This window comes from Archocentrus centrarchus, chromosome 8 (genome assembly GCF_007364275.1).
Source record: "Archocentrus centrarchus isolate MPI-CPG fArcCen1 chromosome 8, fArcCen1, whole genome shotgun sequence".
NCBI classification, from domain to species: Eukaryota; Metazoa; Chordata; class Actinopteri; order Cichliformes; family Cichlidae; genus Archocentrus; species Archocentrus centrarchus.
In genome coordinates, this window is record NC_044353.1 from 23,431,010 (window position 1) to 23,447,364 (window position 16,355).

The 16,355-nt window shown below is 40.8% G+C and overlaps 1 protein-coding gene across 1 annotated transcript; it reads right to left on the bottom strand.

Annotated features, from left to right (window-relative positions):
• Positions 1 to 2,183: 2,183 nt before the first annotated feature.
• On the bottom strand, positions 2,184 to 15,811 carry LOC115784097 (myosin heavy chain, fast skeletal muscle-like). The gene is made up of 39 exons (XM_030735183.1): positions 15,589 to 15,811; positions 15,348 to 15,491; positions 15,105 to 15,261; positions 14,889 to 14,916; positions 14,689 to 14,800; positions 14,506 to 14,598; positions 14,354 to 14,417; positions 13,883 to 13,981; positions 11,335 to 11,438; positions 11,103 to 11,241; positions 10,164 to 10,282; positions 9,899 to 10,048; positions 9,646 to 9,816; positions 9,252 to 9,558; positions 8,799 to 8,869; positions 8,621 to 8,708; positions 8,416 to 8,533; positions 8,174 to 8,297; positions 7,945 to 8,081; positions 7,581 to 7,836; positions 7,145 to 7,387; positions 6,871 to 7,047; positions 6,620 to 6,765; positions 6,427 to 6,517; positions 5,938 to 6,327; positions 5,695 to 5,821; positions 5,447 to 5,565; positions 5,096 to 5,292; positions 4,828 to 5,011; positions 4,578 to 4,743; positions 4,327 to 4,451; positions 3,904 to 4,212; positions 3,609 to 3,812; positions 3,402 to 3,527; positions 3,144 to 3,314; positions 2,939 to 3,043; positions 2,760 to 2,855; positions 2,514 to 2,645; positions 2,184 to 2,311 (listed from the first exon to the last, which is right to left on the bottom strand). The coding sequence occupies exons 1-39, from the start codon at positions 15,790 to 15,792 to the stop codon at positions 2,294 to 2,296; spliced, it is 5,811 nt and encodes a 1,936-aa protein (XP_030591043.1). The 5' UTR covers positions 15,793 to 15,811; the 3' UTR covers positions 2,184 to 2,293.
• Between the last annotated feature and the right edge of the window lie 544 nt (positions 15,812 to 16,355).

Genomic DNA, 16,355 nt, shown 5'->3' on the forward strand with positions numbered 1-16,355 from the left:
TTTTGTAAAGTTTTTAAGCTTATTCTTGACGGTTTGTTTTTCCATAAAAATTTTGAGATGTTTGAATCTAGTGACTTGAACCAAGGAATAGAAGGTTTATTAGGGATCAATGAAAATAGATAATTAATTTTTGGTAAAACCATCATTTTAATGGCAGCAACTCTCCCCATAAGTGATATAGGTAAACTGTTCCAACGTGTGAGATCATCCTCTATTGTTTTTAATAAGGGGATATGATTTAATCGTACCAAGTCTGAGAGCCTGGCGGAAAAATTTATGCCTAAATATCTAATATTTCCTGACTTTAGTGGGGTCCTAGAGGTTCTCTGGAAATTACAATTCAGAGGCAAAACTGTTGATTTACTCCAATTGATAGAGTAATCAGATATAGATGAGAACTTATCTATCAGTGTGATAGTCTTCAAAAGAGAGCCTTGTGAATTCCCAAGGAAAAGTAATACATCATCAGCATAAAGGCTAAGTTTATGGTCCATATTTTCAGTTTGAATCCCTTTAATATTTGCATTTTGACGGATTGCTGCTGCTAGCGGCTCAATGAAAATTACAAAAAGAGAGGGAGAGAGTGGGCAGCCCTGCCTAGTGCCCCTCTGCAGACTGAAACTTTGTGAAATGAGATCATTTGTCCTAACACGCGCATTCGGAGAGCTGTGTAGTGTTCTGATCCAGTTTATAAAGGATGAACCGAATCCAAATTTTTGCAGAACTGCTAGTAAGAATTTCCAATTTACCCGATCAAATGCTTTCTCTGCATCTAAAGACACGATTGTCGTCTCTAATTTGTTAATAGAACAATAGTCTATTATATTTATCAGTCGACGTGTATTATTGGCTGAGTGCCGACCCTTGATAAAGCCTGTTTGATCTGGATGTACAATAAATGGAGTAATACTTTCTAATCTTTTGGCAAGGGCTTTGCAAATTATTTTAAGATCTACATTAATGAGAGAGATTGGCCTGTAGCTGGATGGGAGTGTGGGGTCTTTGCCTGGTTTAAGAAGCAGGCTAATGTTAGCAGAGTTTAAGGTTGGAGATAAGATGTGGTCATTCTGAATCTGAGTTACCATTCTGAAAAAAATGGGAGCTAGCTCAGACCAAAATTCTTTATAAAACTCGGCTGGAAAACCATCTGGGCCTGGGGCTTTATTATTTGGGAGATGCTGTAGGGCTTCACTAAGTTCAGACAATGAAAGAGGTAAATCCAGAGCTGCAGCCTGGCTGTCATTTAGTTTTGGTAGATTTATATTATTAAGAAATTCTTCAATTTCAGTATCAGATGGGTTAATCTGTGGTGAATATAAGGCTTCATAGAAGTCTCTGAAAGAGTTATTTATTTGTTGTGGGTCATGAGTAATAATACCAGTCGAGTCTTTAATAGAAAAAATAGCTGTTTTTTCTTTATTCAGTTTTAATTGCTTGGCCAGGAATTTTCCAGATTTATTTCCATGCTCAAAGTTTTCCAAACGCAGCCTCTGCAACATAAATTGTGTCCTTTTATCAATTATTTCATTTAGCTCCAGTTTCAGTTTCCTCAGGCTGATAATTGTATGTTCTTGTGGTGAAGCGGCATAAGCAGTTTCTAAAGATTTAATTTTTTGTTCTAATTCTAACACAAGTGCTTTTTCTTTATTTTTCCTATGCGAGCAGTAAGATATTATTTTGCCAGGATTTTTGTCTCGTTTTCATTCGTTGACGAAAGTGTTAGTTAATTTCGTCATCGTTTTTCTCCTTTTAGGTAGTTTTAATTTAGTTATTGTCCCGTTTTCGTCATGAAAAAAGGGTCGTTGACGAGAACTATGACGAAAATATTTCGTCAATGAAATTAAGACTGCTGGGCTGATGTGTTTGTAGCCCTTACTGATGAAAAAGAGCCAGCTCCTGTCATTCACTTCAAAGAACCAGCTCTTAGAGCAAACGTTCGCGACCGACCATCACTGTCTGCACCTGTGGCCGCGCGAGCGCTGCTGTGCTTAATTGTGTAAAAAAAAAAAAAAAAAAGAAGAACTTGTCATCACCGGCCGGTTCAGCCTGGAAACGACCGGATGGCCACCACGCCCCTGCCTGTATGTATGAATCATGATTATTCTAGCGAAACTACTGTGTTGAACATTGCATTTCCCAGTGTGACTTTTGTAGAATAGAGAATAAATTGTACTGAATAAACATCATGAAATCATAATGAACAAGTTTATTGAATTAATACATCATAAGCAGACAATTCAACAGCTAGTTCATATTTTATGAACACTGTCAAATGGTCCCAAAAGGATGTCTCTTATTCAGCACTTTCACCCTGGAAAAAAACATGAAAAATACAATTATTAAACAGATAGATTATTAACAACATTCAAGCAATTATCTCATGTAGTTTTGCACAAGTATCTGCACTATCTTCTATCTTCAACCCAAAGCAAATGAATAATATAAAGACCTTCTATCAAACAACAGCAGTCAACAAAGTAAAATTTTGTGTAAAATGTGTTTACATAAATTACCTTTCCAACATCACGACTCTTTGCTCTGAGTTTGTTGACCTGAGATTCAGCAATGTCAGCACGCTCCTGAGCTTCCTCCATCTCATGCTGAACCTTTCTCAGTCTGGACAGGTGGGTGTTGGCCTGTTCCTCCTGTTCAGTGTTACAGTATGTTGGATTTTTTAAATATTTGATCACATATGTTGGATTGATTAATGTCATTAAATTGTGATTCCCATCTGTAAAATCACAAAACATTGTACTCACAGCCTCCTCAGCCTGTCTCTTGTAAGCCTTGACTTTGAGCTGCAGCTTGTCCACCAGATCCTGGAGTCTGATCACATTCTTCTTGTCCTCCTCAGTCTACATAGATAACAAACTGTTACTGATGGCAAGAGAAGAAAGAATTTAGGAACCTGTGAATATTTAGATCAATGTGTAATTACCTGGTAGGTGAGCTCCTTCACTCTCCTCTCATATTTGCGGACTCCTTTAACAGCATCAGCTCCACGTCTCTGCTCAGCTTCAAGTTCAGTTTCCAGTTCACGCACCTTTAATGCCATGAAAAATAATCAGTTTTAAATAAATATGAGAGTACAGATAATGAAATATATACATAAATAATTGTTAAACTTTATATACAGTTCATACCCTGGACTCCAGTTTCTGGAGCTGCTTCTTGCCACCCTTCATGGCGAGGTTCTCTGCCTCATCCAGACGGTGCTGTAGGTCCTTGACTGTGACCTCCAGGTTCTTCTTCATCCTTTCCAGGTGAGCACTGGTGTCCTGCTCCTTCTTCAGCTCTTCAGCCATCATGGCAGCCTAAAATGTTGGGCAGTTTTGCCATTATTGATAAAGCATGAACAAAAATCTTGCATAGAAAAGAAGGCTTGTAAAGTAATAACTTACATCAGTGATAGCCTTTTTGGCTTTGTCCTCAGCATTTCTTGCTTCTTGAACTGCATCATCCACCTCACCCTGAACTTGGACAAAGTCAGCCTCCAGCTTCTTCTTGGTGTTCATCAGGCTGGTGTTCTGAATTGGATGACAATATTTTAATGATGTGATTCTCAGTTTCTGATGTCACAAAGGTCTTGTATAGTAATGAATACCAACCTGAGAGTGAAGCAGTGCAACGCGCTCACTGGCATCTACCAACTCCTGCTCAGCCACTTTGCGTCCTCTCTCTGTCTGCTCCAGAGCGACTCTCAGTTCCTCGATCTCAGCAACCATCAGACCATTTCTGCGCTCCACCATGGCGACCTGCTCCTTCATGTCTTCCTGTCCTCTGAGAGCATCATCCAGGTGTAGCTGGGCATCCTGATAAGAAGCAAACAAAAATGAACAAAACCAATTAACATTTTAATCTCTTCGTTTTTTTCCTTTTAAACCGAACAATCTACAAACTCACCTTAAGTTGTCCCTGGACATTCCTCAGTTGTTTCTGGGCCTCAGCAGCCTGCCTGTTGGCATGGCTCAGCTGAATCTCCATCTCATTCAAATCTCCCTCCATCTTCTTCTTGACTCTCAGGGCATCATTCCTGCTCCTGACCTCAGCATCAAGAGTGCTCTGCATTGAGTCAATCACCCTCTGGCTGTTCCTCTTGATCTGCTCCATCTCCTCATCCTTCTCTGCCAGCTTCCTGTCAATCTCACTTTTGACCTGGTTGAGCTCAAGCTGAACACGAAGAATCTTGGCCTCCTCATGCTCCAGAGTGCCCTTTAAATCATTTAAATAGTCATGTTAAAAAAATGTAATTAAAAAAAGTAGTAGAGAAAAAGCATCTTTATTCATTTCATAACAAACAAAGTCAGCTTTTATAAAATCCATTACCTCAGCTTCCTCCAGTGCTGCCTGAATTTCAGACTTCTCAGTCTCAACAGTCTTCTTGGCTTTTTCCAGCTCATGGATGGTCTTTCCAGTTTCACCAATCTGCTCAGTCAGATCTGAGATCTCCTCTACAGAGCAAACACAGCCAAGAGTTAGAATACTCAGAGCTGATATATGCAAACAAAAGAAATTATACCAATAGAAGTCACAATATTAGTATCCTATGCATATGATCCATAGCAAGATAAACTTACGCTGCAGGTTCTTGTTCTCTCTCTTCATGGTCTCCAGGTGATCCAGAGCCTCTTCATAGGAGTTCTTCATCTTGAACAATTCAGTGCTGAGAGAACGAGCTTCTTTTTGGGCTCCTTCCAGCTCTGCCTGACCCTCCTCATACTTCTGTTTCCATTCAGCCAGCACCTATATTTATATAGATTCATGAAATAATTAGTTATTATGGGTGTTTCCCTCTTCTGATGATACTGGTTTTGTTTAACACTTTACCTTATCAAAGTTCCTCTGCTTCTTGTCAAGGTTGGCAGCCAGAGCATTAGCTCTCTCCACATCAATCATGAGGTCCTCCACCTCACCCTGCAGCCTCTGCTTGGTCTTCTCCAAAGAGGCACACTTGGAGTTGACAGCCTCAATGGACTCCTCAGCCTCCTGCAGGCGCTGGGCAAGCTTTTTCCTGTTGTCAAAAGATTTTTGTATTTTTTAAAAAGCAAAACATTTGATAGAAACAAGCTTAAAAAATGAAAAGATCATGACTTACTTGGCCTCCTCCAGTTCCTCAGTGCGCTGGATAGCATCAGTCTCATATTTGGATCTCCACTGAGCCACCTCACTGTTGGCCTTGGACATTCCTCGCTGCAACTCAGCTTTGGCCTCCTGCTCCTCCTCAAACTGCTCTCTGAGCAGATCACAGTCATGGCGTGCTGACTGAACAGCATGAGCCAGGGCGTTCTTGGCCTTTTGAACACACAATCAATGTCAGATGGACAATTTTAATGATGGAATGACTTTTACATCTAGTGCTGTGTGAAGAAGAAGTGATTGTTTAAAACCTTTCTGTTGTTTGGTTAGTAAGTGCAGTTATATTAAAGAAGATATAAACAGTTCAAACCTTCACTTCCTCCTCAACATGTCTCTTCAGCTCCTCAATCTGCTGAGTGAAGGCCTGCTTGCCCCTTGTGAGCTGAGAAACAAGAGCTTCTTTCTCCTCAAGCTGACGAGAAAACTCACCTGTAATAAACACTCATGCATTAAGCCCAGTTTGTTTAATGTCACCTACAGAATGTTTGTAGTTTTAGGTCACCTCCTTTTGACAACTATCTCCACTGACATACTTGTTTTTTGTTACATGTCACTTACCATTCTCTGTCTGAAGTCTTGCTCTCTGTGCATTAATGTCATTCAGTTGGCGAACGTTCTCATCATTTTTGGCTTTGAGCTCACTTAGCTGATCCTCGAGAGTCCTGCACATTTTCTCCAAGTTGCCCTACAGCAGCAAAATGTAACATATGTTGTAGATTTCCTTAAGTTCAAAACTGGAAAATTTATTAATTACAGTTCATATTTCTGAGCATGAAAATGAAAAGTAAATCAATAATTCACCTTTGCTTTAGCAACAGCCTCCATGTTGCTGGAGAGATCATCAATCTCCATCTTGTACTCGCTCTTCTCCTTCTCCAGCTTCTGCTTGACACGCTGGAGGTTGTCAATCTGCTCTCCCAGCTCTGCAACACTGTCAGCCTGCTTCTTGCGGAGAGCTGCTGCTGTGGCTTCATGCTGCAGAGTTGATTCTTCAAGATCACGACGCAGTTTCTGGAACTCAGCCTCTCGCTTCTTGTTCATCTCAATCTGAGCGGCTGTTGCTCCACCAGCTTCCTCGAGCCTCTCGCTGATCTCCTCAAGCTCCCGGGAGAGGTCAGCTCTCTGCTTCTCTACTTTAGCCCGAGCAGCCCTCTCAGCCTCAATCTCCTCTTCCAGCTCCTCAATACGAGCCTAGATTGAAGTTTAATATTAATAGGGCAATCACCTGGAACCTACACAGAAGCATGTTTTTAATAATGAACAATATTAATCAATAATAATTAGTGATACCTGAAGTTCCTTGATCTTCTTTTGAAGTTGAGCACCAAGGGACTGTTCATCCTCAATCTTGCTGAGAAGCTGGCTGATTTCAAAGTCTTTCCTTGATGCAGAAACCAAGAGAGGTTTTACCATCACAGTCCATATGATTGTTGGAGCGCAATGTGTGAAAAGAGCATTATTAACAATAATAAACAACTCCTACTTCTTGATTTTCTCATCCGATTGCTGCTTGTCATTCTCCAGATCCATTATGGATTCCTGGGCCAGTTTCAGATCTCCCTCAAGCTTCCTCTTGGCTCTCTCAAGGTCCATGCGGAGCTTCTTCTCTTGCTCCAGTGAACCCTCAAGCTGCAAGACAATGACAGTTGATTTAAGTGGTTTGAAAGACAATAATTCAGTACCAACAATCTTTTTAATAAAAAAATAAAAGCATCATGATAATAGTTTTCTTACATCATCAACTTGCTGTTCCAGCTTTGTCTTGGCTTTGGTCAGAGTGTTGACTTTGTCCTCCTCTGCCTGGAGATCATCCAGTGTTTGCTGATGGGCCTCTTGGAGGGCTTTCTTCTCCTTGGTTAACTTGGCAATTGACTCATCCTGAGATGCCATCTCCTCTGTCAGGTTTTTCACCTGAAATATTGAGTAAATATGATAAATATTTGATAAATATTTGGAAGTTTCAAGTGGCCTATAAGGCCGCAAGAAAGACTATGAACATGAACTGAACCTTGTTTTCTGTGGCATGCTTCTCTTTCTCCACTTTGGCCAAGGTGAGCTCCAAGTCATCAATGTCCTTCTTCAGCTCAGAACATTCATCCTCCAGCTTCCTCTTCTTGGCAGTCAGCTCAGCATTCATTTCCTCTTCATCCTCCAGTCTCTCACTTGTCTCTTTGAGTTTGGCCTCCAGCTGGATCTTGCTCTTAATGAGCCCCTCACACCTTTCCTCAGCATCAGAGAGATTCTCAACTTCCTATAATACATGTTGAACAGACAATAATATCTTATTTAGTGTTTTTGTGTATATTGAATTATTAATTCAGTAAAATTAGTTTTGTTATGACACATACACAATCAGAGGATGAGACACCCATGTGGCCTTTTTATATCTAAGCCACATACATGAAATATAGATGTTAGATAGTCACAGTTTTGTTTCTACTTACTGCAGCCACTTGAAGTTGCAGGTCATTCTTCTCCTGCAGCAGGCTCACCATCTTCTCCTCCAGTTCCTTCTTCTTGGCCAGGGCAGTAGCCAGGTCTGTCTGCATCTTCTCATAGTTCTCCTTCATGTTCTGGAGCTCCTTCTCAGTCTCAGCACTCTTCAGAAGAGGCTTGATCTTGAAGTACAGTTTCAGCCATGGCCAGTTCTTGACATTCATGAATGAACGGATGTTGTACTGGATGCTGAAGATAGATTCTCTAAAAACCAAACATGAAGGTGTTACTTTGAATGTAGCGGGCTCTTACAGTATATATATATATAAGGAAGGCAATCCAAAATAGAACACTTGTGTATGATAATGTTACCTCCTCTCCATCATCTTAACAAACTCTTTCCTCATGACGTATCCTCTGCAGAGAGCCTGAGTCATGGTCACCAGCTCAGCCAGTTTCTCATCTCTCATCTCCTCAAGGGTACCCAGCAGACCAGCTTTGAAGAACACCTATTTTATCATGTAACAAATAAATGCATAAATAATAATCTAATGGAGTGCAAATGGACACTCTTTATGCCCATAAATATATTGAAATGTACCTTAGTGTGCCCAAACATGTACTGTGTGTGATCCACATCAATGGAGCCAAGCAGCTTCTCTGAAGCTTTCTTGTTGTCAATGAACTGTCCCTCTGGGATGACACTGGCATTCAGTACTTTGTATCTGTGAGAGAGAATTATGGTTTTACTCATTGGCATTTCAGCTTTTATTATGATGTTCTCCATAATAGTTTTTCACATCAACTTAAACAAATCTGTTCCTCCTAAAGTGAACTTGTCACCTCTGCTTAAAGTCACCATAGAGGATTCTGCTGGGGAAACCCTTTCTGCAGATTCTGATGCCCTCCAGTACACCATTACACCTCAGCTGGTGGATGACCAGGGAGTTCTCCATAAGACCTGAGTCAGAAATTAATATAATTTCATATCTTTCTTTGCATCAGTGTGTCACACTTAGTGCAGTTATTACACTTGTTTGGTTTTTACCTGGAGTCTTTGTCTCATTGGGAATCAGGCAACGGACAAAGTGAGGATGAGTGCTCCTTAAGTTGGTCATCAGCTTGGCCAGATTCTCCTGTAGATTTTAGCATCATTAGATAATATATTAACAATATTTAAACATGGATTTTTAAATAGTTTTTCTAAAATATAAATATATACATACTCTGAAAAGAGCAGACACAGTCTGGAAGGAACCACCCTTCTTCTTACCACCCTTTTTGCCACCACCAGCCTCTGTTTTCAGAAACAGTGAATTTCATTAGTGAGACTGAATAAATATTGTAAAGGTGTAGTGTAGTGTTTGATGAATGACAAAATTCAGGTGTCTTAAAAAAGTGTAATAGGCAGTTTTATACCCCTGAATATAAACTAAGTGTTCTTCATCTAAAATATCAAAATACACAGTGATTACATCCCTTACAGTAAACCTTATTTCAGTCACTGTCTTGTAGCTTTAAAAGAAAATAATATATGAGTCATTTATTAGAAATGCCTTTTTACAAATGTGTGCATTTTTCACACTATAGATATTAGTCTGCAGTATGCACATCATAGTTATATCATCTGTACTGGATACTGGAGTTTTTTGATTACTCAGATCACTCTTATGTCTTACCCTCAGCTCCAGCATGGGCTACATACAGCAAGCACAACAGTTTGTTTGAAGACTTCTGGTAGAGCTGAACAACTGAGTCATTCAGTGGGTCCTTGTTCTTGTCCAGCCAGCCAGTGATATTATAGTCCACTGTACCGGCATAGTGAACCAGGGAGAAGTGGGCCTCAGCCTTGCCCTTTGCAGGCTTTGGCTTCTCAAAGCACTTGGTCTTGCCAAGATGCTGATCATGCAGCTTGTTCTTGAAAGTTGTGTCAGAGGCCTTGGGGAACATGCACTCCTCTTCAAGGATGGAGAAGATGCCCATTGGCTGAGAACAAGTTTCATATTATATTAAAATTTCAAGGGAGGCAACATTTGCATCTACACATACATTTCTTCAAGAGTACTTACTTACCTTCTCAATAAGCTCAATGCAGGCAGCCAAGTCCATACCAAAGTCAATGAACTCCCAGTGAATGCCTTCTTTCTTGTACTCCTCTTGCTCCAGGACAAACATGTGGTGGTTGAAGAACTGTTGCAGTTTCTCATTGGTGAAGTTGATGCAGAGTTGCTCCAAGCTGTTGAACTGTAATTACACAAAGGTATTTAATTTCATGGCAAGACAGTGTTTAACTTGAAAAGTGCTGAGATATTGTTCAACTGCTCACATCAAAGATCTCAAATCCAGCGATATCCAGCACTCCAATGAAGAACTGTCTGGGCTGCTTTGTGTCCAGCATCTCATTGATACGGACAACCATCCACAAGAACATTTTCTCATAGATAGATTTACACAGAGCCGAGACAGCATTGTTGACCTAGGAGAAGAGAATTAAAATTTATTTTTCACAGTAATAATAATAATAATAATAATACAATAATATATGTTCATATGTCAAAATGCTAATCTTTTAAAAAATTTCCTATAATTACCTGTGGGACAGTCTGACCTTTGGTCACCATCTCATTGCCGACTTTGACTCTTGGGTAGCACAGAGCTTTCAGCATGTCAGCGGAGTTCAGGCCCAAGAGGTATGCGATTTTATCAGCCACTAAAGAGAAAAAAGCACAATACATATTACACTGTGGTTACACAGCAAGCTGGACTGGACATGCAACACAGATCATCTGTACATAAAGGAACAGAGCACATTGTACTTTCTGAGGAGGCTGTGGTCTTTTAACATCTGCAGGAAACTCCTGGAGACATTTTATCACTGTCAAAGCAAGTGTCCTGTTTTACATCGTGGTGTGCTGGGGGGTGTGGGGGTGGGGGGGGGGGGGGGGGGGGGGGGGGGGACGCAGCACATCCAGGAAGGACACATCCAGGCTAGAGAAACCGATTAGGTTGGTCGGCACTGTGGTCGGCATGAAATTGGACTCTCTCATGACAGTGGCAGAGAAGTGGACTATGGACAAACTACTGGACATCATGGATGATGCCAGTCACCCTCTGCACACTGTCATCAGCAACCAGAGGTGCCTTTTCAGTGACAGACTGCTTCTTCCCAAGGGTAGGACTAACAGACTGAAAAACTCCTACGTCCCTCACACGATCAGACTGTACAACTTGGGGGTGGGGGGGTAACAAGAGGACAGAGGGGGCGGGGGGGGAGCAGCAGGAGGAGCCTGACCACAACATAAACAAATACCTGCCTGTTTTATTATTTATTTATTCATATGTTTGTTTATCGTGACTTCTGCTGTGTTGTGGGCCAATATCATCTGTAAAAGGTGCTAGTGGAACTTTAATTTCCCTGACAGAATCTTCCTAAAAGGATTAATAAAGTTTTATCTAACCTCTAATCTACATTATGTTTTTTCCACTACAGGATACCTTCACAATGAAAATTATACTATTTTGTCCATTACCCTCAGTGCCATCAGGTTCAGCCTGCTCCTCACGCTGCTTCTGCTTGAATTTCATGTTGCCATGATGCATCACAGCACCGGTCAGCTTGTAGATGTTTATCTTCTCATCAGCAGTGAAGCCCAAGATGTCAATAGCAGTCTGCAAAACATAAGCATGAAATCAATATATATCCTGAAAATGAAAAGAGATTTATGGTTAAGGATAAGAATGCAAAGTCAAGTATGATTTTACATCTGTTGCAATGAACTCCTCCACATCATTGATGCTCTTGACAGTGATTTCACCCTGACTGATCATTGGGTAGTCGTAGGGGTTGGTTGTAATCAGAAGAGCCTCTGTAAAACACAATAACCAAAATGAATGAGATTTTCTCAGGCTATTGCCTTTAATGTACCCAGAAGTGGAATAAGAGGCAGATCCTTCATCTATCAGGCTCCTTTCCTGTGGAATTGGCTCCCAGGTCAGATTTGGGAGACAGACACCCTCTATACTTTCAATATTCAGCTTAAAACTTTATTTTTTTTAATCAGCTTATAGTTAGGACTGGACCAGGTGACCATGAAGCATCTTTTAGTTATGAAGGGGTTCTATAGCACATGTGTCAAACTCAAGGCCTGCAATTTTATTACATACTGCCCGCGAGATAATTTCATATGGTTATTATTAATGGCCCGCCGGTAAATAGCGCTCCCAGCACTTATACTACAAATCCCACAATGCACTGCAACATCTGCCACGCAGGCCAAGATCTGTACATTAAGCCATTTTCGGTGTTGCCAGTGACACACTGATAAGTGATCGGTCGATATAAACATCGGTCAGCACTTTTTACAGCGACATTTAAGTTAGTCTGACCCCCCCAAAAATGGCCAAACTCCATCCATCCATCCATCCATCCATCCATCCATTCGCTTCCGCACATCCTGTTAAGGGTCGCGGGGGGGCTGGAGCCTATCCCAGCTGTCACAGGGCGAGAGGCAGGGTACACCCTGAACAGGTCGCCAGCCTGTTGCAGGGCCAACACAGAGGGACAGACAACCTTTCACACTCACATTCACGCGCTCATTCACACCTATGGGCAATTTAGATTAGCCAATTAACCTAACCCCAGTAAGTGCATGTCTTTGGAATGTGGGAGGAAACCGGAGTACCCGGAGGAAACCCACGCAAGCACGGGGAGAACATGCAAACTCCACACAGAGAGAGGGAGAGGCCTGGGCCAAGGTGGAATCGAACCCAGGCCTTCCAGATGGTATTCTAACTGTGAGGCAGCAGTGCTAACCACTACGCCACCGTGCTGAAAATGGCCAAACTAAAAGTGGAAAACAGGGATTTTCAAAACAGGAGAGGAGCTGATCGCTGACATCGGAGGTAAACCATCTATCTCTTTTCCCTGCCTGTGATGTGCGGGGAGAAGAGCGGATTGGTCCGACGATGTGGGAGAAGATGCAGAGGGAGACCTGCACAGGTGAGCTGACAGTGCATCACTGCGTCAAACACCAGGAAACTGCGCAGCAATGTCCTGAAGACAGAACGCGACATAACACAGACAGTGAATTTTATAAGAGGCAAAGGTTTAAATCACCGGCAGTTTCTGTCTTTTCTGGAGGAAATAGCTTCTGAATTTGGTGACGTGTCTTATCACACAGGTGCGATGAGCTGCCTGAGGAAATCTATCAAGTTCATGGAAAGTAAAGGGTAAGACTCAGCAGGGCTCCGGAATGAAAGGTGGCTGTGTAATATAATGAAGCATCTTAATGCTTTAAACCTGCAGCTTCAGGTACGGGACCGCGTGATTACGCACGTGTATGACGCAGTGAAAGCTTTTCAAGTCAAGTTGCACCTGCCAGCGGCACAGATGCAAAAAAGAAATTTATGCCACTTTCCATGTTGCCAAAAACGAAATTCAGACTAGGTCTCCACTGCTATGTTTGCAGCTGTGCTTTTTGCTGAGAAACTGGACACACTGCGCAGTTTACGCAGCGTTTTTCCGACTCGGAAGTGCAGAAATTCACATCACAGTTTTTACCTGAAAAAATCTGCAAATTTTCAGCAGCTTGAAATATTCTCATTTTCCCTGATGTTAGTTTTGAAGAAAAATATGATTTTTATATTTTATTTAATGTGTTGAGAAAAAGTTGCTGTTTTCTGACCATTGCTGTTTTTCTGACCATTTTCTGACCATTCAAGTTCGTATTGCTGATTTAAATATTTTCAGTTTTAGACTGTTCAATAAATGTTAATCCTCTTTGGCTTAGACTTAGACTGTGTTTGCAATTTTGGCCCGTCCTGTGATTGAGTTTGACACCCCTGTTCTGTAGGCTCGGGATACTGGGAGACTTGCTATGATGTACTGAATTTCTTCTCCACTCCCCTCTTTTCACTCCTGATTTGTTTGTATGCCACTACTGCAAATTTGGTCTACTCTCTCCTGTAGTTTTTTCCTTGTCTCTCTGTGCTCTCCTTTTCTCTCTTCTCTTTCCCCCCATCACAAAACTGATCATGATAAATTGCTGACCCTCTCTGAGCCTTGTCCTGTCTGATTTTTTTCTTGTCAAAATTAAGTTTTTCATTACCATCTTTGCCAAGTGCTTGTACATCAGAAATTGTCTCATTGTCTGTTGGTGTTTTCTGTCTGATAATGTATGGTTTTCACCTTACAATATAAAATATAATACTGCAATATAAATCTATTGCCTTTAATATGTGCTGTACAAATAAAATTTAATTGAATTCAGTCACATTCAGTTAATGTCATAAAAAATCGAAGTTGTCATACCCAGGAGCTCAGGCTTGTGGCCAGTCATCAGCTGATAGAAGATATGGTAGCTCCTCTCAGCAGACAACTGGAAGGTGACACGGGACTTCTCCAGCAGATCTAAGAACAGATTCAGTTGGAGAGTGTAGACACGAGGGATGACAGAGTAACATGTTATATCAAGCTGACAGCATGGATCATTCATTCATCCATTTTCTTAGCTTGTGCAAACACAGTCATGGGGGTGCTTTGAACTTTTTCAGTTCTATTTTGGTTTAATAATACCATTGTTGAGTCACAGTATGCCTGATCTTCACCTTCTTATACCACAAATGTTATGTGGAGTTGAAATATGTTCCTCCATATAATTACACACATCATAATCACTCTGCGTTACACCAGGAAGTGTTGCCAGATCAACATCACTTGCTAGTTCCCTGCTCACATATATTAATGTGGCTGCAATCCATTTAAGTGAATAATTAAACTTACATGTTTCAATATCAGCTGAACTCAGCTTGCCAGTAGTGCCGAAGTGAATCCTGATGAATTTACCCTGGAGAGGCAGATCTTTATTAGCATTACCTTTTAAGAGAGGAAGTCTTAAATGTCTCTCTTTCATTATCTCACTCTTAGTCACTTACAAAACGAGAGGAGTTGTCATTTCTCACAGTCTTGGCATTGCCGTAGGCCTCCAGCAGAGGGTTGGCAGCAACAATCTGATCCTCAAGTGAGCCCTGCAAGAAGATATTGTAGTTATGTGAGCTGAACTTCCAAAAATTATTTTTTCCTGGCACAAATAGTTTGATCCTAAATCATGAATCTACCTGCATTTTGCCAGGTGTTGGCTCAGCCTTCTTTGCTCCAAGAGCTGCAATTGTTGCAAAGTACTGGATGACACGTTTGGTGTTGACAGTCTTTCCTGCACCAGATTCTCCACTGGGGGACACATTGTTAAATTTCAACTTTGGTATTTTAAAGTTTACACTATATATTTATACTGCACACAGATTTGTATTCTACTCACGTAATCAGGACAGACTGGTTCTCACGATCTAAATTCAAAACATACAAGCTTCACATGAGTTCTGCTTTCATTATTTCTTAGATAAAAGGATGAATTTGTTTATTTGCAGTCATAAGTGCTAAGAAACTAATTATTTGAATAAAAATGAATGACTACTGTAATAAACTGTAAGCCTTTAATTTGCATTTGAATGTTTTAATTGTAAATGGATCTTACCAGTGAGCATGAACTGATAGGCATTGTCAGAGATGGAGAAGATGTGGGGTGGAGCCTCAATCCTCTTCTTTCCTCTGTATGCTCCTACACATGTAGCATCATAAACAGGAAGCCACTTGTAGGGATTGACGACAACGCAGAACAACCCAGAGTAGGTCTGTCGTTATAGAGGATAAACTATATTTGAGTATGTACAGAGCAGCATGATATGTTTATTTCACACACAGCAAAGTGAAAACCTACGTAGATCATCCATGATGCATAACGCTCTTTGAGGTTAAACAGCACAGCTGGTTCATTAAGGTGGGTCATCATGGCCATGTCCTCAATCTTATCGAACTTTGGAGGGTTCATAGCGTGGATGTCATCCTCTTTCACAGTGACCGTCTGGATAGAAATTAAAGATTAGTTACACAACGTCATCTTTCACAATTAGGCTCTCTATATTAAACAGATAAATAAAGCACATAGATTATTCATCTACCTTTCCCCCTAGTGTCTCAACGGTGGCTTTACCACCCTCCTTCTTGACAAGTTTACCCTTGACATACATCTCCTCAGGATCTGTCACAAAGAAGGCCGTCTTGGCATCAAATGGAGCAGTCTGGGCCTCAATCCTCTCCCTTTCTGGCTTCCGGAGGTAAATGGCCGCCGCGCCATACTGCTCCATCTCCGCGTCTGTGCTCATTTTGGCACTTTAATGGAGACTGAAAATATGACCGAACAAAACATAAGTCAAATGTTTATTACACAACCCTTAATTAATCTCCTTCATTTTTGTTTTATGGAATTTACCTCAGCTGATGCAAATAGAGATTCTTTGGTATCCTGTGTTTGTCAAGGTGCTAAAAAATAATATTAAAAGTAGATGCAAGTTTTACATTAAAGATTTCAAAATGTATTAAAATACAAACCATATAGAAAAATTTGGATGTCAGTAAAATAATTGAAGTAACTGAACAATATAGGATGCAATCTATTAATTAACATATATAATAACAGAAACATGGTAGAAGAACCTTTTACTGTACTAACCTGCCTTAGATGCCTCTCAGTTAGAGCAAACCCCCAGAGCTGCTGCTTTTATACACAACGGCTCTGCCTCTTCAGCATTTGTGCTTCACTCAATTTGGTCAGGCATGTCTGACACCTTACTGCTTGATATTGATATGGTCAAAAATAAATTGATTATCACGTTTCCTTTTTCACATTTGGAAGAAAATGTATGTATACATGTATGTATGTATGTAT

Coding starts and splice junctions, on each gene's coding strand:
- LOC115784097 (XM_030735183.1), bottom strand. CDS start 15,792: ATGAGCACAGACGCGGAGATGGAGCAGTATGGCGCGGCGGCCATTTAC. Junction 8,709..8,798: donor CTGTGTCTGCTCTTTTCAGA/GTATGTATATAT, acceptor TAAAATCTACAG/GAGAATCTGGCCAAGCTGAT. Junction 6,766..6,870: donor TGGAACAGCAAGTTGATGAT/GTAAGAAAACTA, acceptor ATTGTCTTGCAG/CTTGAGGGTTCACTGGAGCA.